Source organism: Microtus oregoni, unplaced genomic scaffold, assembly GCF_018167655.1.
Source record: "Microtus oregoni isolate MIOR12 unplaced genomic scaffold, Mior012 000034F_ref0000314, whole genome shotgun sequence".
Lineage (NCBI taxonomy): Eukaryota > Metazoa > Chordata > Mammalia > Rodentia > Cricetidae > Microtus > Microtus oregoni.
Window position 1 is genome coordinate 19,519,960 of NW_024543093.1, and position 26,771 is coordinate 19,546,730.

The 26,771-nt window shown below is 41.0% G+C and overlaps 1 protein-coding gene across 1 annotated transcript in view; it reads left to right on the top strand.

The window, feature by feature from the left end:
• Positions 1-600: 600 nt before the first annotated feature.
• The window catches only part of Fshr (follicle stimulating hormone receptor), a 192,048-nt gene continuing 165,877 nt past the window's right edge, over positions 601-26,771 (top strand). Inside the window, exon 1 of the mRNA XM_041630181.1 lies at positions 601-752. Within this exon, the coding sequence (XP_041486115.1) occupies positions 601-752 (152 nt within the window). The remainder of the gene's footprint in view (positions 753-26,771) is intronic.

The following is a 26,771-nucleotide window of genomic DNA, read 5'->3' on the forward strand; positions in this document are numbered from 1 at the left end:
TATATCACACATGCCTCCACTTGCAGAGACCTAGTGCTGGCTAACCCACCTCCCTGAAGTGTGCATAGTGCTTATTCATGTTTTTAATCAAGTAAGAAAGGGCATCGATGACTACAGCCCAGATGTGTGGTTTATATCAGGATGAGTCACAGGAATATTATGATGCCAAACACTGAAGGTAGGTCCTGTCTGCCTCGTGTCGTCCCTTCTTAGAGCTGTGTCATATGGCTGTCCTTTGCGGGGAGGGTCAATTGCATTACTGAGAGGAAGACAGTGGTGGCTAGCAGGGACCCTTGAGCAGTAAAATACTGTGAATTACTCTAAACATGCATCAAGGTTCTATTGGCTGTCATTCTTGGTTCAAGGAATAAAAACTAGACATCTCGAAGGATAAGGGAGAAGCTTAAGTTGCCTCAGAAATCACTACTGACACACATTAATTTTTCTTGCTTGCAAGGGACAAAAAAATATTTAAGAAAAAAAGCATCCCTTGGTGGGTCATGTGACTTCGCCTATTCTGGCAGATCTCTCTTGTCGGGCAGTGTGGAGGAGGTTTTCGCTGCCCGTGCAGGAAGAAAACAGGTGGATGGATAAATAAATATGGCCTTGCTCCTCGTCTCCTTGCTGGCACTCCTGGGCTCAGGAACTGGATGTCATCACTGGCTCTGTCATTGCTCTAACAGGGTCTTCCTCTGCCAAGACAGCAAGGTGACGGAGATTCCAACCGACCTCCCCCGGAACGCCATTGAACTGTGAGTATCGGCGCGGGGACAGCTGTGTGGCTGCCATTTGTTCATCGAGTACTATTGTTATTTTCCTATTAGACTGATATCTTCCGGACTGAAATATTTCTGACCCGACCAAAAGCCACAATAAAACAAACTCCCCCAGCCAGACAGCCAGACGCTTCTGTCCTATGCTTTTCCAAGGCACTTTGTTGAGAGTTTATATAGGCATTTGTCAGGGAAGGCCAGAGTGGAAAGCTGAATCTGGAGGGAAACAGGGACAGTTCAGGGGACACATTTACTCCTAATCTCTGCACTCCCTAGAGAAGAAGGAAAAGTAAAAAGGAACAGAAAGTAGAAAACTTAGGAGACCTTCATTCACCTGGAGATAGGAAGAACTTGTTGAAGCCAGCTAGCTGTACACACACGGTTCATTTCAAGACAAAGGCACCCAGGACTGTGGCTTTGAAGACAGCAGCAGATAGTTCTGGAGTTCTGGGGTTCCAGGGTTGTTTTTAATAGAACAAAAGGGGGAGATTGAGGAGTGTGGAAACAGTTTGAAGAAAGGAAGAAGAACAGCTCAAAGGGAGAAAGAAAGCAGTATAATAAACTCAGCAGGGAAAATGACGCCAACTCTAGATTTTTGCTGAAATTTATTTAAATTTTATTTAAATATTAATTAAAACTAAATTTCATTAAAATTTATTTAAATATTAAATACAAAGTATTTAAATGGGATGTAGACATTCTCCTAGAGTTGGGCAAGAACTGGGACATATCTCACCCTGTCTGTACCCTTTGCAATTTGGAATCCAGTGGCGACTAAAGAAATTTCCAAACTTTCTCTGGGTATCAAAAAGGACCCTAGGCATATAAACCAGAGGATCAAGCCCACCCACTCAGTGTGTTCTCTCCTGGAGCCCCAGACCTGGGCTGTGTGGTTGTTCAGATACTGAGAACCAAAAGTGTAACTCAGACGGCAAACAGTCTCGGGCTTTCCACTCCATGCTAGGACTGTGAATCTCAGATTATCTTCTTAGGATAATGTTTGGAATTTATCACTCTTCCGTGACCTCTCAAGTCTCCAGCAACTATGCAGAAGCAGTGGCTCAAAGAGAAAACATTGCCCATCTCTGTGTTTTGGCTACACTACCCAGATGAGGCAGTTCTTCTTGATTACATTGAAGGATGAGCTGTGCGCAGACAGTCCTATGTATGAGGTCAGTCTAAAACAGGGAAGTCAATGCACCCTTAGCCCCACGAGTTATCTGTACCCCAGGCTTTAGGTGTTTACCCCCTCCCCAAGCCTCTGCTTCCTATTTCTAAAGTGATTTTAACACTTGCTCTGGTGACTGTGACATGTGACATGTGGATCTTTCCTCTCCACACTAATTCGCCTTTCTCTGGGTCTCCTCTACTTCTCCCTGTGACCCTATGGACCAAGCAATGGCATCCAAGTTTTGAAGCAAATATCCTCTATAGATTTAACTGTTGAGTAGTGTGCCACTACCCTATGAACTCCCTTCCATGCCTGATGGTCTTCCGTCTGCAATTTCTTCCTAAGAAGAGAGATTTTTTTTTCCATCCTACGTAGAAAAAGTTGGATAACAAGAAAAATTCAAGGGAGGGAAAAAGGAGAAGGATAACGGAAAGGAGAGACTGGGAGAAATGTGTGTGTACAATACACAAGGACCAGCAAGATGACTTTTTTCTTACACTAATGCATCAATGACTAAAGTACATCCATGTTGAAGAACATTTCATAGCTGAAACAAAAGCATGAGGTGTTTATCTTCCAGAAAAGTGGGAGAACATTAGATGGAATAGCAGAAACAAGTTTTATACTTGATTCTGGACAGCCCTACTTAGATATATACAATAGAGGAAATACATAAAACTGAAAGGGGCAAAAGAAATGCTTGCTGATTGTTGGCATTCCCTATCACTGTCCCAAAGGAATAAGCCTGGTCCTTTGAAAGCTCTGGGGATCTATTCTCTCTGGAGTCCTTAGGTCAGAGTGTACCAAGTAGGCTAGCAATCTTCTTTACAAAGCATGCTGATAAAAAGAAGATAAAACACAAAAATTATTTGAGGAGTGTGTGTGTGTGTGTGTGTGTGTGTGTGCAAGCTTGCGTGTGTACAGAAGAGAAGATAAAAATCAAGAACTGACATTCCGATTGAATAGACAATTGTTTTATTCTTCCTTATAGGGATAGATTTAGGGTAAACTGGAGTTTTGGCCAAAGAGGTGAAGTTGTGGGCTCTGTTTGGTATTTTTCGTTCACCTTGTAGTGTTCTGAGTTAATTAATGATGTCAGTGGTGGTCATATCTGCTAAGGGTGGGTTGACAAGCTGAGCCTCACTGACTACAATGGCTTGACCCATCAACATGGAAAAGCTGCATTGCTCACCGAAAGACAAACAGCCGTGTTCCTCCATGTGTTTTTTACCCTGCCTTCCAACCTCATCTGCATCAGTTTCACGTCATTCGGCGTGTGCGCCACCACCACCAAACATTGCTGCTATCATAGGACATGCACATGCTTGAATAAACAGACGCGATCAGAAGTGCCACTGACAGACACGTGGACTGCGTTTTCCAATCGGTCCCTGCTGCTTGCATTATGCTCTGCATGTAGTGTTTCACTGAAAACTCGCAACTGAGATTCAAGGGAGGCCCTGTTGTTGTTTTCAGAAGCACAGAGAAATTGGGCAGCTTCAGCAAAAACCCCAGTGCTGTTCCTCTGTGACAGAGCTAAGAACCAAGTTTAAGTCTGCTTTTGCATGTCCTCTGCATATTGTGGGAAATGTGTATTATCTGACTCCTTCCTATTCTTCTGAGCGAAAAGAAATACCAACATGCTGTTCTTCGAGTCTGGACTAGAAGCCAGCCCTATGGGTCATTCAGCCTCTTCGGCAGCTATTTATGTCAAGTGTGGTGGTATAAAAGCAGACACAGACAGCAGGTAAATGAATGAAATTATCCTCACAAAACTTTTTTACGCACACACTGAAATTTAAAGTTTATGTCATTTTTACAATACAAAATCTTCTGTGGCTTTTCCAAATCTGTAAAAAAAAAGGGGGTGGGGTTGAAAAAGATTTCTAGTTCATGGTCTTTAGAAAAGCAATCACAACAGTGTTATTTTGGTTATACAATGACCGATTTGGCCCAATCTAGGTTGTTTGCCGCCCACTCTTGCTTCAACTGAGAGTTTCTTCTGAGTTGAGAGAATAAATTGAATGTAAGTGGTCTAGAAACTTGAAGCATGTCACCACAGAGAAAGCATTAAACTAGGCAGGGACGGTCAGGAGTCGGGCCACACAGAGTGGCAATTACAGGGTCATCTTTTAACTGATTCTGGCAAGTGTCTCCACTCTGAGAGACCCGAGTTTAGACCTGAGTGGTGCCAATAACTTCTTACTCTATCATCTTGTGCCACTGGCTGTATGATAGAAATTACAGTGTATGCCTGACTCACAGAATTGCTCTGGGGACTCAATGAGACAATCCCAGGAACGAACAGCAACATGTCTCCGGTGCTGTTCTTGTGAATTTTGGTGATATTAGCAAGTGTAAAATATTAGACAAAACTGTGAAGATCAGGCCACTAGAGAAGGATGGAAATGATTTGGAAAACAGATTGATTTTCATAGCTAGTCTGTAACCTCCCTTTTGCTTAGCAGTGGTCTCATTCCAGTGGGTACGACACTTAAACTTCACACACTGAGTAGGAAAAAAAAAAAATAAGCATTTCTACAGGCTGATGGCATTTGCCAAGCACTGGGAAAGCAGGTTCATTCTGCTCATCCTGAAAACAATCATGATTTCTGACTTATCCCAGAATCTGCTTCAGTTGGACGCAGCCCTCAAATCCAGAAAAAGTCTCGGATCATCCTTCATTCTTCCTAGAGTTGAAATTCCTGGGGAAAAGGTAAACATTTAGTCTAGGTTCAAAAATTTTCAATCTAGGAGGCACTCTGAATAGAATCATTTTCTTTGACACAGCCAGAGGACTGTGGTAGCTAACGGGAGTTCACTGACAGGATACCTGGCTGAGGGAATGTCAGACTGGGCTCCTGTTGCAAGCTGCCTGTCTTGAGCTCACGCCTCACAGTGTCCCATAACTGGTTGCAATCTAATTTGCCTAGAACTTATTTCTAATTCTCTAATTATCCTTTTTAATTATTATTCTTTTTCTTGACCTTGGATTCCTTGTATGGCTGCTTGTTCTCCACACCTAGAGCCCTGGGTTATTTTTTTTAATTAGGAGCAGGTTTTTCTGGCTTAGTCCTTGCTTGGCAAACCTTAGCTCTCAGGGCTATTTCAGTGTTCCATGAGAGGGATGTCTTTGCCATGCCAATGAGTTTTGAAATCCAAATAAAAGAGTTCTTGATGTTTTCAAACACAATTATGGAGCTTTTTTTCCCCCCTTGGAGCATGCGTGGGGATTAAGATCCTATAAAAGACAGATACTTTGGGAAAAGGTAGTCTATTCAACTGCCAGGGCCAGAAAGAATTCCTTCTTAAGCGTGAACCATAAGCAGGACTCCTGGCTCCTGACTCAGTACTAAAAGAGATGAGCCCTTGAGTGAATTTTCATTGTGTTATATCAAAGAAATTGCAGTTGGAAGATGTTTGTTCTTATAAAAGGTAGTTCTAATATACACACTGTAACCATGTGGGAAACAGCCATTACCTCTTACAAGTTACTAGTTCCAAGCTAGTCTTATCATTTTATATTCTACTGCTCCTAGCAAGCACCCTCCTAGCATTGCCGTCATCTTTACCTTTGATTGAAGGACTAGCTCTCCAAAGTTTGGCTTTTTTGTTTCTTCATTTACCCCTCTCTAATAAAACCTTCTTTCCCCATACCAGCCTGCTCAATTGTCATTTCCTCTGCAAAATGCCACCATCACAATGTTATGGGGCCCTATTTCAAAAATAATTCAATAGCTCAATAGCTTCCCTTGCTGACATTTCTCCTCATCCTGTGGTGGAGGAGTGCATTCCACAGGGTTTCAAACTGCATCTTTACCTCTCTGTCTTTATATTGACTCTTCAATTTGCCCCCAGTTTCTTCTTGACCTCTTGCTGCGTGCACTGATTAACATGGCCACACTTGAAGTTTGTATCTTTCATGAAGTCATCTGCTGCTACTCACTCTTTATTTAATCCTCCTTCATCTGAACCTGGGCACAGCTCATTTCACACTTAATCTTGCTTTGCATTTAATTTTTCATGTGTATCTTATTTCTTCAACTGCAGTGAAAATTTCCCTTATGCTACTCATTGCGCCTGGTTCAAGGCAACGTACATCCTGGGTCTTCAATTATGTGTTGAACAAATGATTTAATAAATCAGGCAGAATTACATCTGTTTATTTGCTCTGCTCCTTGGTATTGAAGAAAAGATTTCTATAAAAGATGATTATAGCTCTTTCCTGCAGTGAACTACAATAGCATTTGTTGCTGTTCTTGTTTTCCTTGCCTTTTTATGTGTTTGTTTTACGAAAACACCTATATATCACTCTGGAATCTGTTAATTTATTCAGAAAAAGCAAATCAAGTCACCTAAGTTAAAAGTTCTGTACACTAGATATGCCGCTCACTATTTTTTTACTTAAGTCAACAGCGTCTGTCTCTCTATACCTATGAATATTGAAAAGATGAAAAAAATCCCTAAACAAAATCACTTTCAACCAGATAGAAATACTCAAAGAAAAATATATTTTATCAAATAGTACCAGATCTCAAACATGGAACATTATTCCTTATATATTCTTTAATTGTAGCTCTGTCTGGTTATCAAAAATCCAAGAACGCTCTGTGCAGACTGTCCTGGGTGCCCAGTGCAGACCCACCCACTGCCTCGCTTTGTTTAGATGACTCTGTGAGAGAAACAAGCTGTTCTGTGTTCATGCTAATGCATGGACAAGACTTCCTCATAAAAAAAAAAAACAAAAAACAGTATCTACTTTAGCAAAAATTGTCTATGCCAATGTTTGAAATTTAATTTAATTGGGCTGCAGGAGAGAGGTTTATATTCCCTACAGAGGAATCAGGGGGAAATGACTAAAGGAATAGCTATAGAATATAGTACCTTGAAAGAGTAGAAATCACATTCCAAGGGGAAAAAATCTTTTAAAGCAGAAGATGAACTCTACCCTGAGAATTGGCTAAGAGCTATAATTTACAGAGTCATTATCAGCAATTGAAGAATAGGGGTTTGAGAGCACAGAACTTCACTTGGTGCATGAGGATAAAATGCCGCTCCTTTACCTAGGGGTACCTGCTTCTGTTCGTCAACAAGTCTTCTATTAAAGAAGCCTCCATCTAAAAAAAGGACATATCATGCAAGAAGATAGGAAATTCATTTAACTTTTGATTATTTTTTTCCAAGCCACTTAATTGATTTATCCAGTCACTATTGTTGATTGGACTGTATTTTTCTTTTAACTATTAGATTTAGACTCTCCAATTTAGATTTTTTTTTAGATTAGATTCTAGCTTACATATCCCTATAAGGTCAACTAGGAAAAAGAGTAATTATTTTTAATTGCCTAGGATCTGATTATAATAAGATTTCAATGATTGTTCCTGATCTGACCTCTCCCTGAAATATCTAAAAGCATGTTTTCTGACTCTGACCTGAGCATGCCATTACCTTGTTCTTTAGTATAGAATATGCTACTGATCTGCAACTCTTCAAGGGATACAAACGGATACACAAAGGATACACACACACTATTTTAAATAAAGCAGCTAAGCCTTGCCATGGAACTTAAACTCAGTTATATTTTTAGTATTAGGAGTGTTTGACTTCATTCTCTCTTATTTGTTCTCTGAAACCTCTTTCATCAAACAGTAACATAACACCCTCACGCAGACTCCTGTTCCAGCAGTTTCAAGAAATGTACAACATCTCCATAATGCCACACTTGATGAAAACCTCCACAAAATAGAGACCCCGTGCCGGGAAGTGGTGACGCATGCTTTAAATCCCAAAACTCAGGAGGCAGAGGTGGGTGGCTCTTTGTGAGATCAAGGCCAGTCTAGCCTACCTCCAGGGCTACACAGAGAAACCCTGTCTCCAAGAAACAAAACAAAACAAAAAAATGAAAGTGGGGGAGGAGGGATAAAGAGAGGGGGAGAGGGAGAGAGAGAGAACCCATAACCTCCATTAAGCATCAATGAAATAAAAGGATTGACTGGTTAAGCAGACAATGCTAAGGAGATTGATGGAAGATTGGTATAGAATGACTCTCAGTTTCCTCCAGTTCTGAAAAGCTTTCATTTTACAAATTCCGCTCAGGCGCCAAACTTGCCAAAACTGATAGGATTTTCTTAGTCCTCAGATTCCAAAATCTGGGTAATAATTCTAGTTTTTGGACTCAGTAGGTGAGAATTCCCTTGGGCTTAACCGACAGTTTTGTTATGTGAGAAGCAGTGTGGAGAAGACCCACACAGACACCTAGATTGCTGTTACAGCCTGACAGGATTTCAAACAAGAATTTGCTAAGAATCTCAGCTCTAGCCTTGACTTTGTGCCTAAATAAACAAAGACTGAACTTTGCTGAGCATGACATTCCTCTAATGCCCTCTTGGAGTAAGACTGCATAGAAAAGAGAGGCCCCTGTCAGGGAAGGTCACAGTCTGGAATTCCAGACTTATCAGGAGTGGCTTCCCATATTCTATCACCTCTATGAAAGTTGGTAAGATCTGACTCCCCAAAACAGGACCGCAACCCTAGGAGACAGTGTGCCCTATACTTGTGTTCTCCTTTATCACATACTTGTCTGCCAGTTACTCTCTGAGCTCTCCTCTCCTGGGTTACTCTTTGTGATTCAGCTCTCAAATTCAGGGCAAGAAGTCAGATATATTTTAGCATCAAGTCAACACTCCTGTTTCCTCTCTCATCTTTTCTGACCTCAGCCCTCTTATGTCAATTTTCTCTTCCCTAGCCCTCAGATAAATCTTCCATTTCCCTACACAAACATAATTATTTTCTCTCATCTAAATATACTCTTCTACTTCAGTATTACATAATTTTGAGAGCACAGGAAAGTGGTTCATTTTCACATGTTTTTAACAGCAAATATTTGTTGATCATATGTGTGGGAGACACTTCCCACTTGGAAAAGCAATCATAAGAGGCATCCCTTCTCCTATGAAGTTTTTTAAAAAGCAAGTTAGAACAGTAACAGTTTTCTTCTTCACTCTTACCCAAAACAATCAAATCCCCCTCAGAAGAGTCATTGCAGAAACCACTAACTTGATGCTTCATTGTATGTTGCTCTATGTGAGATGAAATGACAGCCCATGAGAACTAGAAGAAATGGGTGCAGGGAAACTCAGCAAGAACAGGGCTGTAGCCTAGCACAGAAAGAAAGCCAAGGAGGTCTGTCTACATCTTTCTTGCTGACCACCCCAAGGCTGACTTCAGGAGCTATCTAGGGCCACTTCTCAAACACCCATTGTTTAAAAAGCTGGAAAATGCTTTCTCTGTTTTATGTATAGTAAAAAGGAGAACACAGAAAGAAATAAAATATAATAACGAATGAATACCAGCAAATTAATGATAGGATTTAACTGGAATATGTTCAGATATTAATTACATTTAACTTTAAGATTTCAAATTATGAAAATTCCAGGGAGCCTCTGAGCTTGGATGAGAGAGACTGACAAAAAAATTGGAAGGAGCATGAGGATGAGAGGAGTGAGCTGTTGTATTTCTTTTTCCAAATTCATAGTTTTCCCCAAATCTACTGGGTTCCTAAATGCTATTATGTGTCTGTTGGGTAGAAGTTTGCCTGTCAGTGGACTGCATATGCCAGATCCACTCTACCACCACTGCCGCCACCACCACCACCATGGTATATGGATGCATTCTCTTCAGAGCTGGTAATGGCACTGAACTTGCCTAACAAAAAAATCAATACACCTTCATAATATAAAAGGGCTCTAGCAAAGGGTCACTGGGTGCCCTGAATGCATAAGGACTTTCTCTTTCTTCTCAGTTTTAAACTCTTTTGTATGGTTATATTAGCTTTAGACTAGAAAACAAAATTAAACACAAAATAGTCACTTTCCATCTTCAGACCACAGCATGAACTGTATCCATAACCAAACCTAAGCTATTGCCACTCCTATATGCCTGCTATTGCTAGTTTTTCACCAGGTCAGGAAAAAGAACCATTATGGGTAAACAGTTGAGGCATTTCTCTAAGTCAGAATACTGGGAAAGGGAGCAAATCATGCACCAAGAATCAATGGTTTAAGCTAGAAAATGGAGAAAGCCATAAAAAAAATATGAGTGTCATGATAGGCAAGGGGTCATCTGGAAACCTGCCTGTCTTGGCCACGCTGCTTATCACGCCCCTGAGCATGAGAAGCAGTGGATCTCCTTCTAGAAGAACACACAGTCTTAGAAAGGCATCTCGTTCCCCCAAACAAATACTAGAGATGAGTGGAAGAAGAACAAACAGTTCTGATAACCAGATAGGAAGCCTACGGAGCAGCTCCTGGGAGCAGCTTGATTCTGGAGAGAAGAACAAGAGTGGCGAAAAGTGTAATCATTGCAGCAGAAGACCCAGCTGGGTCATTAGGGTCTAGACTCATGTTGGTCAGGTTCCCTGGAGAATATCTTTCAGACACCTGCGGGCAGGTGAAACTCTTATTGTCAGCATTCTGAAGGACAAGTAAGGGCTTTGGGGGTGGGGGTGTAACTAAGCATCTGCATTCATAACTGGTACCCATAAGTGCACAACTCTATTTATGTTCTTCTAAAGAATGTCTTTGGCAACTGAACTGCTAACTTGTACACATAATTCCAACTACACCAGAGGCTGAGACAGAATTGCCACCCTGGGGAATGTAGAGAGATTCAGTCTCAATTTTTTTCTTAATCTCAACGCTGGAGCACACATTCTTAATTCTGGCCTCTCTGCCAGGCATCTGTATTCTCTGTGGTGAGCTCATTCATAGCGTTACATTCAGAAGTTTTGTGCCATGCTCAGCTGCTTTATGGAGCCCCAGGCATGGAAAATTCATCTATAGCCTGAACACCTTCACTTGGATCCCTCACTGGAGTCTCAAAATGAACAAGTAGAAAGCAGTGAACTAACCAAACACCTTCCTCCAAGGCCCTCATAGACCCTTGTGGTCACGCTTTTCTTTCCCACCCTCCAGTTCCCAAACAACCAACATGGAGACTTAATACTACTTATAAATGATCACTGAAAGCTCTGCTTATTACTAATTAGCTCTTACAACTTAAATTAACCCATTTCTATTAATCTATGTATTGCCATGTGGCTCATGTCTTTACCTATCCTCCAGAATGCCTTGCTCTCACTGCTTCTCCTAACAACTCAGGTGACTCTGCCCTCCTTTTTCTCAGCATGCTCTCTGCCCCCAAATCCTGCCTAGCTATTGGCCAATCAACTTTCTGTTAACAATGAGAGTGACGTATTTTCACAATGTACAAAAGGAGTATTCTGCAGCAGACTCTCCTCTCCCTGTGTCACCAAGTCCAATCTCTAGTATCAACTCATCACCTGGTGCTAGTGATTCAGTCCCTGAAGCATGGCTGTAACATTGTCACTTCCCCTTAGTGCACCACCATCAGAGCTCCATCCATCATCACTTTCATCTGGACTAAGATCCTGGAAAAAGCTCCCACCACTCCTCATTCTCTGGTTTCAGGTGAGTCCAGGCTCCATCCCCAACGTTGACAGCAAGAGAGGCTTTTTAAATCAGCACAGAAGAGAGAGGCTTAGGATTTCTCTTAGAGTTAAATTTATTCAGCCCACGTTTCATAACATCTGACGATGACTGACATTTTTCTAGCTGCCGGAGAGCCAACAGAAGGAAGAAAACAAAATTCTCTCTTGTAGAGATCACATGTTTTGACATGAGTACAAAGTCACCCCTGAACTGGCTCTATATGCCTCTTCCATAGCCCAATGCCTCTCATGCACTCTTTCTGATCACCAATAATTCCAGACTCCATAGACCCACTTTGAATTCAAGCTTTTACTCCTTAGCTCTTTACCTTCCTTTCCTCTCTGCCAAGAATGTTTTTCCTGCTTCTCTTGGCAATTTCTCACCTTCCTACTCTACCCAAATGCTACTCCTGAAAACAGTGGTTCCAAACGCTGTGACCCTTTAATACAGTTCCTCATGTTACACTGGCATGGACCATAAAATTATTTCCATTGCTACTTCATAAGTGTAATTTTGCTACTGTTATGAATCATGATGTAAATATCTGATATGCAGGATAGTTGATGTGCTGAACTCCCACACACACTGTGAAAATGTTATTCGCCACAACTTCTGCCCTAAAAGGTCTTTCCTGACCACTCCACCACAGCTGTATCCCACAAAGCTCTGGCCTGTGAGCCTCCCTAACTTTTCATAAACTAACTGCAATTTGAATGCTTCTTTTTCCCCTTGTTTCCCACTATTCCAACCCCTAGAAACTAGAACTGAAGTTGCACGATGGCAAGAGTTGCTGCCATGCTTGATAGTTTCTGGCATAGAACAGAAGCTTAATATGCTCATGATTTGAATGAATAAGTCAAAGGCTCCTTCAAGCAAAGAATCCAATGGATGAAATGTAACCAGTATCTGCTGTGTCCCAGTGAGTGGCTAACCTCTAACAGTGTCTTACTTTACATCACCACTCTCTCTAGATTAGAAGAGAGAAGCACAGAATCAATCAGCTAGCCCCAAGACATCCTGCTTTTTTGTGTCCCAACCCAAACTGGCATCGGATGCAGCAGGTTTTAAAACACCTTTGTACTAAACATGAAAGAAATACAAATGGCCTCCCTACCTTCTGAACTCCAAAAGGGAAAGTCTGAAGTCTTTACTTGAGGACTTATATATGTTCAAGTCTTGAGGTATTTTCATCTAAAATGCATATGTTGTCCTGTTACCAGCATTCAGCAACCGCTTTGAGTGTTAGCACTGCCCCCCGCCCACTGCATCCCTACTATACCCAGCCCTGATAGGTACTCAATAACTACCCAGTAAAGACAGGAAAAGGAAAATGAAGAATTATTCAATGGGATCATGACTGTATAGAATAAGGAATGAAAGGTAAATGTTATAGACATTTCCTCCAGCAATAAAATGCAAAAATAATCAGTAGTAGTTCAATGTTAAAGAGCTGTTTGAGCAATATATCTATAACTGTGAATGATGCAATTGGCAACTTCCTTTTGGCTTTTAGGCCTTTCCTTTGATTGCAGATCCCAGAAGTATGAACTTTTGGCAGGTGGAGTAGAAAATCATGCCTAATTTTCTGCATGCATGCAGACTTCTGCTGGAAGCAAACACTGGGCAAAGGACAGGGGTTGGAGGAGCCTCAGGATAATGGGAGCTGCTCTTTAAAAATTCCACATACAATTAAATGAAACACAACTCTCCACCATTTAGGAGGAAATTATATTGATCTAACATAACGTCATCACCTCCTTTCTAAGACTTATTTCTGGATTTGGGAAGAGCACCTCTATTTTATCATTTGGGCTGTGATTTTAAGGCCTTGGCCATAGTTGTTCCCATAGCTCACCAATCACCATGTCATCACAATTTGAGAGGTGTCAAGTTCAGTTGCCCCCAAAATATCATCTCCACAATTTGTCATAATATCATCATTAATGAATTCTCAAACCTTAAAGATTTCTCAAATTTCTATAACTCTATGATTGAAATATAAAACTATAAAGTCATCAGAAGTGTGTGTGTGTGCACGTGCTCCTATGTATGAATGCACCACAAAGGAGATCAGAGAGCAATTTCAGGTGTCATTCTTCAGGTTCTGGACACCTTGGTATTTTGGTGGTTTGTGGTGGTTTTGCTGTTATTTTTTGTTTATTGTTTGTTGGTTGGTTTTATAGCATCATTGATTTGGAGCTTGATATTTTGTCTAAGCAAGCTGGCCAGCAATTCCCAGGGATCTACCCGTTTCTACCTCCTGTGTACTGACATTCCAAGCACAGACCATGAAGCCTTGCTTCTTTATATGGGTTCTAGAGATTGATCTAGGGTCATCACACTTGTGCAGCAAACATTTTACCAGCTAAGCTTTCTCCCTGGCTTAAAAATGCTAAAAACTGTAAACCTGTAAGACTCCACACACAAACATTTTTGTTTGTTTTGCTAGATAGTCTTTCAATTTAGTTCCAACTGGTTACCCTGGTATCTGCTACATAGCCCAGGCTGTGGCCTTTGACATGTAACAATTCACCTGTCTCAACTTTCCAACTGCTGGGATTGCAGTCATGTATGATCACAACTTACTAAAGTCAACTCTGTGTCATTTTTCAATGTGAGCTTTTCACAACCCTAGTTTCGGGAAACATTCTATAGGAAGTAAATCTGTTGAAGTTTTTCTAAATTCAGGTTGGTTTTGAAAATGCTGCATGCTGTGCCTCTAATTCTAGACATTCACATGCACATAATAAACCAGGAACTCTCAAAGGAAGTCCAACTCAAATAACTCTTAAGTGGTTCACAGAGCACACTTCAAGAAGCTGTGATAGTGATGTAGCTAACCAAGAATATGCTTGGCCAGATGAGTTCCCATATGTCCTCAGAGGAACTGAGGGGTTGACACAGGTAGTATGTAGGTGGCAATGGAAACTGATGGCAGTCACTATGGAAAACATTATGTAGGTTTCTCAAAGAACTAAAAGTAGAACTACCACATGACCCAACTATACCATCTGTGTATACCAAAGAGCTCAGATGCCTACTACAGAGATCTGTGTATATCAGTGTTTATTGCCTCACTGGTCACAATAGCAAAGATAGGACATCTGACCAGATGTCCACCCACATTCATGGTTATGGAAACACCAGCACAATGGAATTTCATTCATTCATAAAGGAAAACATCATCACATGCTGGGAGATGGATGGAACTAGAAATCGCACTGTTAAGCAAAATAAGACAGGCACAGAAAAAAATAGAAATTGTTAATCTTATGTACATATCGTAGACTTCAATTTATAGATATAAATTTGTATATATATGTACATATATGCAGGTAGATAATAGATAGACAGATGGATAGTTAGACAGACAGACAGACAGGCAGACAGACAGACAGACAGACAGACAGATAGATATGGTGTGGTCACAACACTAGAAAGGAGACCATAAGAGTGAAATAAGAGGTCTTAAGGAAGAAGGTAGGACAAGAGCAGATAACGAACTTTATGTGGCATAAAAACATTACTGAGAAGCTGGAAAGATACCATCCTGAGGAGACCATGAAACAGACCATGGGGGAAGGAAAGGAGAATCAATAAAAACAACCTAAGTCTGAAAATGCCATAATGAAACCCACTGCTTTGTGTTTTTATATATAAACATAAAGTTTAATTTCAAAAAGAGGCAGGAAGAATGTCAAGCCAGATAAAGGGAGCTGAATTTTACCCATGCACTCTGTATACTCGTGTGTAAATACCACAATGAATTTTATTACTAGGTACAATTAATTCTTGTTAGCTAGAAAGAACAGTATCTGTCATAGAAGGTAATCATATAACACTGGTTGAGTGTGTGTGTGTGTGTGTGTGTGTGTGCAACTGCACACACGTATTAGGTCATAAAACTAGGAGGACAATAAGAGTAAGAGGTTTTAAGGAGGGAAAATGAAAATGGAAAGGTGATTATACAATGTAAAGCAGGTAGTTGTACCAATCTCCCCTACCTTCATTTTCTGTTTTGGTTCAGACTGTTTTATTTATTGTGACAGAGTCTCTAACTCTGCCATATACCTGCTTGGGGCTTTCAATGTAGCACAGGATAGTCTCAAACATGCTACTGTTTTCCTGAATATCAGAATTACAGGATTTTCTATGCCCAGCATCCAAAATCCGTTTTAAAATTCTATATGGAACAAGTGTTTTCCTTTGCAAACCTACTTTGTTTCACAAATCAGAGCATTTTTCAGTAGATGAAAGTGACATTGCATGTGCAACTTCCCTCCCCTTGTTTTAAGACTGAAAAATAAAGTCCCATGCAAAGAGATAGCTTAGTTGAGGTCAGGCAGATCACTGCAAATTGATCCTCTATTCCCAAAGTTAAAACCTTTAAGTATGATGTACTCAAATTCTGTGGAGGACCTGATGACTGTACCTTCCTTCCTCCACAAAACAGTCTCTTGCTACAATCTGTACCCTTTACTTCCCCAAATCAAGAACACCTTACAGATATAACCATTAGCATTTCTTAGCATTTCATTGCCATCCTGCATCACTTTTGCCTCATTTTTTAAGAGAACGCTTTGAGATGCAGTTAAGACAGTAGGAAGTTCACCCAGTTAACAGGTGTATCTCAGTGATTATTAGTATACAGTTGTACAAGTATGTACAACCATAACCATGGTAGAGAATAAGATTTTGGTTTCCTTTTGCAATGCAGAGGATCCATCCCAGGACAAAAAAATCCCAGGCAAATGTTCTACAATTGATCTACTTCTCCAGACCCTAAAGCACTTTTATCACCTCCAAGGGTGATACAGGCCATTTTTCCCCTCACTCTCACCCCAAAGTTAATCAGCATATGTCTCTATATGTTTTTCTTTTCTGGACTCTTATGCAAGTAGAATCACATGGCCTCTTTTGATGTTTGTATCTTTCACTTAATAGTAATTTCAAGGTTCATTTAAGCTGTTGAACTTCACTAATTGTAGACAGACTGAATATTTCCAACAATCCTCTGGGGAATGAATTCCTCTACAAACAAATTCATTCAATCATGGCTCCCTCCAAGAATATTCGTGCAGAACCCAGAATGTCTCCTCTCAATTACCTTGCAACTGCCTTCCAACTGTCTCCTGCAAAACCTATCAGCCTCCATCAGAATTTCAACAATGCACAAATCTTCCTGAGACTCTGAGTCCACCATTCAGGGAGCCGAGCACATTGTGGAAGGTAAAATAATCACTCTAGATTTCCTCTCTCTGACTCTGCTTACATGGAACACTACCCCATGGACTTACCCAGACTGTCAAGGTCTCACTAGTTCTCGGTCATGCCCAAGGGAAGATTGAGTAAAAGTTATCCCAAACAGCCTCAGCAACAGGAAGATAGCAATTTGATGAGAAATCCTAAAGTCCTGCAGCTTCAACTTAGAACTAAACAGAGCTATGCAGGATCAGTCGATCAGTCTAAACTCTCTACCTCTCTGAGGTGGGAAGGAGAAGGAAGCAGTGTTCTTGGTTCATATTTCATGTGTTTGTGTGTGTGCATGTTGCATTGAATTATCATAAATTTTGAAGATACATTTTCTCACTTAATTCTTGCCTTTAGGGTCATTTCCAGGGACCCTAAATGGGTTGTTACTGTTTTATATTTCTTATATTTCATCCCAGGGCAGACCAGCTAGTCCCCTTTCACTGCCATGCTTGAGGTCAACCCTACTACTCTTTCCAATCAATAAAACAAAGAAAGTGTGTGTGTTGACAGAAAGCAAAGCAGGAAGGAACCAAGATCAATCATCCCTGGCATTTCTGGTCTTCCTTTGAAAAAAAGAGCATTTGGGCAAGCAATAAGGAACTAAAACATTATTACAATCAAGTTATTAATCTCATTTTTTACTTTAATCTTTCCGTATGCATTCCCTGTTTTCAATAATTCTAGAATATATCCTTTTTTTTACTTACTCTTTAGTTTTTAATTCTATCAATACAGAAAAGCACTTATATTCAATGACATATATACATGCAGAGATATTTTCTATATAAATATATCACACATAATGGCTATACCAATAGTGATATGGATTATTGTTATTAAAATATGTACACAGATGACAGAAAATATATTTATCATATAAATCTTGTGTGAAATTGTAAAATACGATTAGTTATGAACAAGAAAGCATTTTATGGCATATTTTTTTCTTTAGATATGCTGCTTTCAAATTTCATATTCTAAAGTTTGAATGAAAGCATCATTTTAACTTAATTGTTACCTTGCTATGGAGAAACTCTTTTTTATTTTATTTTTTTTATTTTTTTTATTGAGAAAAGGAAAAAAAAAACAAGTTTCCACCTCCTCCCAGCCTCCCATTTCCCTCCCCCTCCTTCCCCCCTACGCCCCCTCCTACCACCCTTCTCCCCCTCCCCCCACTCCTTTCCCCCTCCCTCTCCAGTCCAAAGAGCAGTCAGGGTTTTCTGCTCTGTGGTAAGACCTAGGACCTCCCACCTCCGTCCATATCTAGGAAGGTGAACATCCAAACTGGCTGGGCTCCCACAAAGCCATCACATTGCGTAGGATCAAACCCCCGTGCCATTGTCCTTTGCGTCTCATCAGCCCTCATAGTTCGCCATGTTCAGAGAGTCCAGTTTTATCCCATGCTTTTTCAGTCACAGTCCAGCTGGTCTTGGTGAGCTCTCAATAGATCAGCTCCACTGCCTCAGTGGGTGGGTGCATCCCTCGTGGTCCCGACTTCTTTGCTCATGTTCTCCCTCCTTCTGCTCCTCATTGGGACTTTGGGAGCTCAGTCCAGTGCTCCAGTATGGGTCTCTGTCTCTATCTCCATCCATCACCAGATGAAGGTTCTATGATGATATGCAAGATATTCGTCAGTATTGCTCAAGGATAGGGTCATTTCAGGTTCCCTATTCTCAACTGCCCAAGGAACTAACTGGGGACCTCAGCTTGGGCACCTGGGAGCCCCTCTAGGGTCAGGTCTCTTGCCAACCCTAAAGTGGTTCCCTTAACTAAGAATTGTGGTTCCGTGCTCCCCTGTCCAACCTTCCTTTATCCCAATCCTCCTGCTTTCCCAAGGCCCGACCTCCTTCCCTTCTAACTTTTCTCTCCCCATCTCCCCTTACCCCCAACCCACCCCACCCCAAGATCCCAATTTTCTCCCCGGCAATTTTGTCTACTTCCCTTAGCCAAGAGGATAACTATATGTTTTTCCTTGGGTTCCCCTTCTTACTTAGCTTCTTTAGATTCACCTATTGTAGACTCCGTGACCCTTATTTATGGCTAGAAACCAATTATGAGTGAGTACATCCCATGTTCATCTTTTTGGGTCTGGGATACCACACTCAGGATAGTGTTTTCTATTTCCATCCATTTGCCTGCAAAATTCGAGAAGTCATTGTTTTTTACTGCTGAGTAGTACTCTAATGTGTAGATATTCCATACTTTCTTCATCCATTCTTCCATTGAAGGGCATCTAGGTTGTTTCCAGGTTCTGGCTATTACAAATAATACTGCTATGAACATAGTTGAACAAATGCTTTTGTCATATGATAGGGCATTTCTTGGGTATATTCCCAAGAGTGATATTGCTGGGTCCAGGGGAAGGTTGATCCCGAATTTCCTAAGAAACCGAAACACTGACTTCCATAGTGGTTGCACAAGATTGCATTCCCACCAGCAATGGATGAGGGTACCCCTTCCTCCACAAGCTCTCCAGCAAAGGTTATCGTTGGTGTTTTTGACTTTAGCCATTCTCACAGGTGTAAGATGATATCTCAAAGTTGTTTTGATTTGCATTTCCCTGATTGCTAAGGAAGTTGAGCATGACCTTAAGTGTCTTTTGGCCATTTGAACTTCTTCTGTTGAGAATTCTCTGTTTAGATCAGTGCCCCATTTTTTAATTGGGTTAATTAGCATTTTAAAGTCTAGTTTCTTGAGTTCTCTATATATTTTGGAGATCAGACCTTTGTCTGTTGCGGGGTTGGTTAAGATCTTCTCCCAGTCAGTAGGTTGCCTTTGTGTCTTAGTGACAGTGTCCTTTGCTTTGCAGAAGCTTCTCAGTTTCAGGAGGTCCCATTTATTCAATGTTGCTCTTAATGTCTGTGCTTCTGGGGTTATACATAGGAAGCGATCTCCTGTGCCCATCTGTTGTAGGGTATTTCCCACTTTCTCTTCTATTATTTTCAGTGTGTTTGGGCTGATATTGAGGTCTTTAATCCATTTGGACTTGAGTTTTGTGCACGGTGAAAGATGTGGGTCTATTTTCATTCTTCTACAGGTTGACATCCAGTTGTCCCAGCACCATTTGTTGAAGATGCTTTCTTTCTTCCATTGTATACTTTTAGCTCCTTTATCAAAAATGAGGTGTTCATAGGTTTGTGGGTTAAAATCTGGGTCTTCTATACGATTCCATTGGTCGACTTCTCTGTTTTTATGCCAGTACCACACTGTTTTCATTACTGTAGCTCTGTAATAGAGTTTGAAGTCAGGGATGGTAATGCCTCCAGAAGATCCTTTATTGTATAGGATTGTTTTGGCTATCCTGGGTTTTTTGTTTTTCCATATAAAGTTGATTATTGTCCTCTCCAGATCTGTGAAGAATTTTGATGGGATCTTGATGGGGATTGCATTGAATCTATAAATTGCCTTTGGTAGAATTGCCATTTTTACTATGTTGATCCTCCCAATCCAAGAGCAAGGTAGATCCATCCATTTTTTGGTATCCTGTTCAATTTCTTTCTTCAATGCCTTAAAGTTCTTGTCAAATAGATCTTTCACTTCCTTGGTTAGATTTACCCCAAGATATTTTATGCTGTTTGTGGCTATCGTGAATGGTGAAGCTTCTCTGATTTCCCTCTCTGCTTCCCTATCCTTTGTGTATAAGAGGGCGACTGATTTTTTGGAGTTGATCTTGTATCCTGCCACATTACTAAAGCTGTTTATCAGCTGTAAAAGTTCTTTGGTGGAGTTTTGGGGGTCGCTTAAGTACACTATCATATCATCTGTGAATAACGAAAGTTTAACTTCTTCCTTTCCAATTCGAATCCCCTTGATCCCATTATGTTGTCTTATTGCTATTGCTAGAACTTCAAGTACTATATTGAAGAGGTATGGAGAGAGTGGACATCCTTGTCGTGTTCCTGAGTTAAGCGGGATGGCTTTGAGTTTCTCTCCGTTTAATTTGATGTTAGCTGTCGGCTTGCTGTATATAGCTTTTATTATATTTAGGTATGACCCTTGTATCACTAATCTCTCCAAGACTTTTAACATAAATGGATGTTTAATTTTGTCGAATGCTTTTTCAGCATCTAATGAGATGATCATATGGTTATTTTCCTTCAGTTTATTTATATGCTGGATTACATTGATAGATTTTCGTATGTTGAACCAGCCCTGCATCTCAGGAATGAAGCCTACTTGATCATAATGGATAATTTTCCTAATGTGTTCTTGGATTCGGTTTGCCAGTATTTTGTTGAGGATTTTTGCGTCGATGTTCATGAGTGAGATTGGTCTGTAATTCTCTTTCCTGGTTGGGTCTTTGTGTGGTTTTGGTATCAGAGTAACTGTAGCTTCATAAAAGGAATTAGGTAATGACCCTTCTGTTTCTATATTGTGGAATACATTAAGGAGTATGGGTATTAGCTCTTCTTGGAAGTTCTGGTAGAATTCCGCATTGAAACCATCTGGTCCTGGGCTTTTTTTGGTAGGGAGGTTTTTGATAACAGCGTCTAATTCTTCGTGACCAACAGGTCTGTTTAGATTGTTCACCTGGTCCTGGTGTAACTTTGGTATATGGTATTTATCTAAAAAAGTGTCCATTTCTTTTACATTTTCCAGTTTTGTGTTATACAGGCTTTTGTAATATGATCTGATGATTCTCTGAATTTCCTCTGTGTCTGTGGTTATGTCCCCCTTTTCATTTCTGATCTTATTAATTTGCGTATTCTCTCTCTGCCGTTTGATTAGTTTGGATAGGGGTTTATCAATCTTGTTGATTTTCTCCAGGAACCAGCTTTTTGTTTCATTGATTCTTTGGATTGTTTTCTGTGTTTCTATTTTGTTGATTTCAGCCCTCAGTTTGATTATTTCCAATCTTCTACTCCTCCTAGGTGAGTCTGCTTCTTTTTTTTCTAGAGCTTTCAGGTGGGCTGTTAAGTCTTCAATATGTGCTTTCTCTGTTTTCTTTAAGTGGGCACTTAGTGCGATGAACTTTCCTCTTAGCACTGCTTTCATAGTGTCCCATAAGTTCGAGTATGTTGTTTCTTTATTTTCATTGAATTCAAGGAATACTTTAATTTCTTTCTTTATTTCTTCCTTAATCCAGGTATGGTTCAGAAGTTGACTGTTCAGTTTCCATGAGTTTGTAGGCTTTCTGGGGGTAGCATTGTTGTTGAATTCTAACTTTAATCCATGGTGATCTGATAAGACACAGGTGGTTACTAATATTTTTTTTGTAACTGTGTAAGTTAGCTTTGTTACCGAGTCTGTGGTCAATTTTCGAAAAGGTTCCATGAGCTGCAGAGAAGAAGGTATATTCTTTCCTCTTCGGGTGGAATAATCTATAGATGTCTGTTAAGTCCATTTGCTTCATTACCTCCATTAATTCTCTAATTTCTCTGTTAGGTTTCTGTTTGATTGACCTGTCCATTGGTGAGAGAGGAATGTTGAAGTCTCCTACTATTAGTGTGTGTGGTTTGATGGCTGCCTTGAGTTTTAGTAATGTTTCTTTTACATACGTGGGCGCTTTTATATTCGGGGCATAGATATTCAGGATTGAGACTTCATCCTGATGAATTGTTCCTGTTATGAGTATAAAATGTCCCTCTCCATCTCTTCTGATTGATTTAAGTTTGAAGTCAACTTTGTTGGAAATTAGTATGGCCACACCTGCTTGTTTCTTAGGACCATTTGCTTGATAGGCCTTTTCCCAGCCCTTTACTCTGAGTAGGTGCCTGTCTTTGTGGTTGAGGTGTGTTTCTTGTAGACAGCAGAACGTTGGATCCTGTTTTCGTATCCAATCCCTTAGCCTGTGCCTTTTTATAGGTGAGTTGAGCCCATTGACATTAAGTGATATTAATGACCAGTGGTTGTTAACTCCGGTCACTTTTTTAGTAGTAGGGTTTGTGTGTTTCCCTTCTTTGAGTTGCGCTGGTGAAAGGTCTCTAGATGACTGAGTTATTGTGGGCATTGTTGGACTCCTTGGTTAGTGATTTTCCTTCAATTACTTTCTGTAAGGCTGGATTTGTGGCTACGTATTGTTTGAATTTGTTTTTATCCTGGAAAATTTTATTTTCTCCATTTATAGTGAACGAAAGCTTGGCTGGATATAGTAGTCTGGGCTTGCATCCATGATCTCTTAGTTTTTGCAGTACATCTATCCAGGACCTTTTGGCTTTCATGGTTTCCATAGAGAAGTCAGGTGTAAGTCTGATAGGTTTACCTTTATAAGTAACTTGGCCTTTTTCCTTTGCAGCTCTTAATATTCTTTCTTTATTCTGTGTATTTTGTGTTTTGATTATTATATGGCGAGGGGATGTTTTTTTTTTTTGATCCAGCCTATTTGGTGTTCTGTATGCTTCTTGAACCTTCATAGGTACCTCTTTCTTCAGGTTGGGAAAGTTTTCTTCTATAATTTTATTAAGTATATTTTCTGTACCGTTGAGCTGCACTTCTTCTCCTTCTTCTACTCCAATTATTCTTAGGTTTGGTCTTTTTATTGTGTCCCAGATTTCCTGAATGTTTTGTGATGAGAATTTGTTGGTTTTGCTGTTTTCTTTGATCAGTGTGTTTATTTTTTCTATGGTATCTTCAGTGTCTGATATTCTCTCTTCTATCTCTTGTAATCTGTTGTTAGTACTTGTTTCTGTCATTCCTGTTCGTTTACCCAGATTTTCCATCTCCATTCTTCCCTCGGTTTGTGCTTTCTTCATTGCTTCCATTTCATTCTTCATGTCTTGAACCGCTTCCCTAACCTGTTTGATTGCTTTTTCTTGTTTCTCTTGGTTTTCTTGCGTGTCTTTGAGCGATTTATTCATTTCCTCTACCTTTTTGTTTGTAATCTCTAATTGTTTATGGCAGTTTTTCACCTCCTGTTTAAGGTCCTCTATTATTTTCATATAGTTCACTTTTGAGTCGATTTCTTCTATTTCTTCAGGAGTAGGGTGTACAATTCTTCTTATTTCGGGATCCCTGGTTTCTGGTGGTGTCATGTTGCCTTTCAGATTGTTGGAGGAATTCTTGTATTGCCGCCTTCCCATCTCTTCCTTCAAATGGAGCCAGGAGAGGCCTGGTCTCTTGGTCCAGACTTGGCCGTGATTGACTCTCAGGGTATATCTCTTCAGTGTAGAAGCAGGAAACGTTCCCATCCAGATGGGATTCCTCCGCAACCGTCCTGATGGGATTCCTCAGCAACTAAACAGGGCCGCCGGTAGCCCAATGATCCAGGGCCAACACGATGAATGGAGCAAGTGGGGGGGGGGTGGTATCCAGGAACGCGCAGGAAGCCTGGCGCTGGAGCTGGAGGTGCCTGGCTCCCTTACAGGGGACCCTGAGGCCTGCCCGGCTGGCAGGCACTCACCGCTCTGGGTGGGTCGCCTTAGTTTAGGAGCTTAAGACTGTAGTTGAGCACTGGTCCTAGCATACAGCGGGGCAGGGTTGGGGAGGGGTGCTGGGGGTGCTGGGTCGTGCGAAAGAAAGACAACCCTGCAGAAGGAGCTGGGGGAGGGGGTTTGTGCTCTCTTCCGGGACAGTCTGCCCGCCCCTGGGTAGCACACACTCACCCGTCCTGATGGGATTCCTCAGCAACCGAGAAACTCTTTTTTAATAGAAAATAAATTCTTTTCTCACACACTACATCCCAATTATCATCTCCCCTCCTTCTACTCCTGCTAGTTTCTCCCCACTTCCCCTCCCTTCCGGATCTACTCCCTTTTTGGCTCTCATAAAAAGGGGAAAAGTCCTCTAAGAAATAACAACCAAACATGAAAATATAATAATATGAAGCAAAACTTCCATATAATAGTTAGACATGGCAACCCAACAGAAAGAAAAGAGCCCGAAGAGCAGGAAATGGAGTCAGAGACTTATTCATTCTCTCAGTCAGGAGTCCCATCAGTGTTTCGGTTTCTCGGGAGGTTCGGGATCAGCCTACCCCTGGATCCAGCAGTGCCACTCTTGGGAATATACCCAAGAGAGGCCCTATCATACAACAAAAGTATATGCTCAACTATGTTCATGGCAGCATTGTTTGTAATAGCCAGAACCTGGAAACAACCTAGATGCCCTTCAACGGAGGAATGGATGAGGAAAGTGTGGAATATATACATATTAGAGTATTACTCAGCAGTAAAAAACAAGGACTTCTTGAATTTTGCATGCAAATGGATGGAAATAGAAAACGCTATCCTGAGTGAGGTAAGCCAGACCCAGGAGGAGGAACGTGGGATGTACTCACTCATATTTGGTTTCTAGCCATAAATAAAGGACATTGAGCTTATAATTCATGTTCCTAGAGGGGCTAAATAAGAAGGTGAATCCAAAGACAAACACATAGGCATCCTCAGGAATATTAACCTTCATCAGGCGATGAAAGGAGACAGAGACAGAGACCCACACGGGAGCATCGGACAGAAATCTCAAGGTCCAAATCAGGAGCAGAAGGAGACGGAGCACGAGCAAGGAACTCAGGACCACGAGGGGTGCACCCACACACTAAGACAATGGGGATGTTCTATTGGGATCTCACCAAGGCCAGCTGGCCTAGGTCTGAAAAAACATGGGATAAATCCGGACTAGCTGAACATAGCGGACAATGAGGAATACTGAGAATTCAAGAACAATTGCAGTGGGTTTTTGATCCTACTGCACGTACTGGCTTTGTGGGAGCCTAGACAGTTTGGATGCTCACCTTACGAGACCTGGATAGAGGTGGGCAGTCCTTGGGCTTCCCACAGGTCAGGGAACCCTGATTGCTCTTCGAGCAGATGAGGGAGGGGGAATTGATCGGGGGAGGGGGAGGGAAATGGGAAGCGGTTGTGGGGACGAGGCAGAAATCCTTAATAAATAAATAAATTTAAAAAAAAAAAAAAAATCCTAAGCTAATAGCTATACTATATATCCAGAGGACCAATGTAGACCCATGCAGGCTCTATGCTTGCTGTTTCAGTCTCTGTGAACTTGCATATGCTTTTCTTAGTTGGTTCAGAGGGCCAGGTTCTCCTAATATTCTCCAACTCCCCCACTTCTTACAAATTTTCCACTTCTGCAGGATTCTCTGAGCTCTAGGGGGTGGGGAATGATAGATACCTCCAATTTAGTCTATCTATCTACCTATTATCTATCTATCTCTGCATAATATCTGGTGGAGGGTCTCTGCATCTGTTCCCATCTGCTGCAGAAGGAAGCCTTTTTGATGATGACTGGATAAAGGATTCATCTATAAGTATGGCAGAATATCATTAGGAATCATTGTGTTGATTCACTTTTTATACCAGTCATGTTTGGTTCTGTCCTAGGTCACTGGGCTCTCCAGCCTCTGGTTTTTGGTTACCCAAGTAGTGTCAGGTGTGGATCCCTTCTCATGGAATGGACCTTAAAGCAAGTCAGACATCGACTCTTTCCTGACATCTATGAATGTGATCCCAATGAAGGTTTCTAATAATGGGGGACACTAAGTCTCAATTGGCCATCTCTTATAGCCAGGCAAGACTTCCTGTAGAGGGACTAGGCTGCATTCAATTGAGTTGTTCAGCAACGTGGTCTCATAGAAATCCCCAAACACCCCAGACTGATGCTAAGACAGAGGGTTGCTTTCTACAAACTGACAGCAGGGCCCTGTTGCTGAGGACAACATCCACACCACTCATTTAACATGAGAGGCAGAACTGGTGTCTACATGGAGCCTTCACCCATATGTTCTGGTCTCTTTGGTGAGGAAATACTCTGCAAGCTATCAAAAGAGAAATGCAAACAACATCCCAACTACAAAACCTTTAGCCTACAATCTGCCCTTCCTGCAGAATATACCAATGCAATAGTGGCACAGAACTTGCAGGACCCACATCCTAAACATTAGTATGGTCTACAGTAATTTTTCTGTCTCCAATAAAATAAGATCAGTAATTTGTCTTCTTGGCAGACCTAACAGTTTCTTAAACACTGTGTGAGTTGAACATGCAGAAAGGGGATTACAACCAAAGAGATGCTTTCAAGGGATGTTTCAGTCAGTTAGAACAAAGTAAAAGAACAGATTTGTTTTTTCCTGAGAAGGACAGAGATAAAAGGACTTTCCTCCTGTGTGTTTAC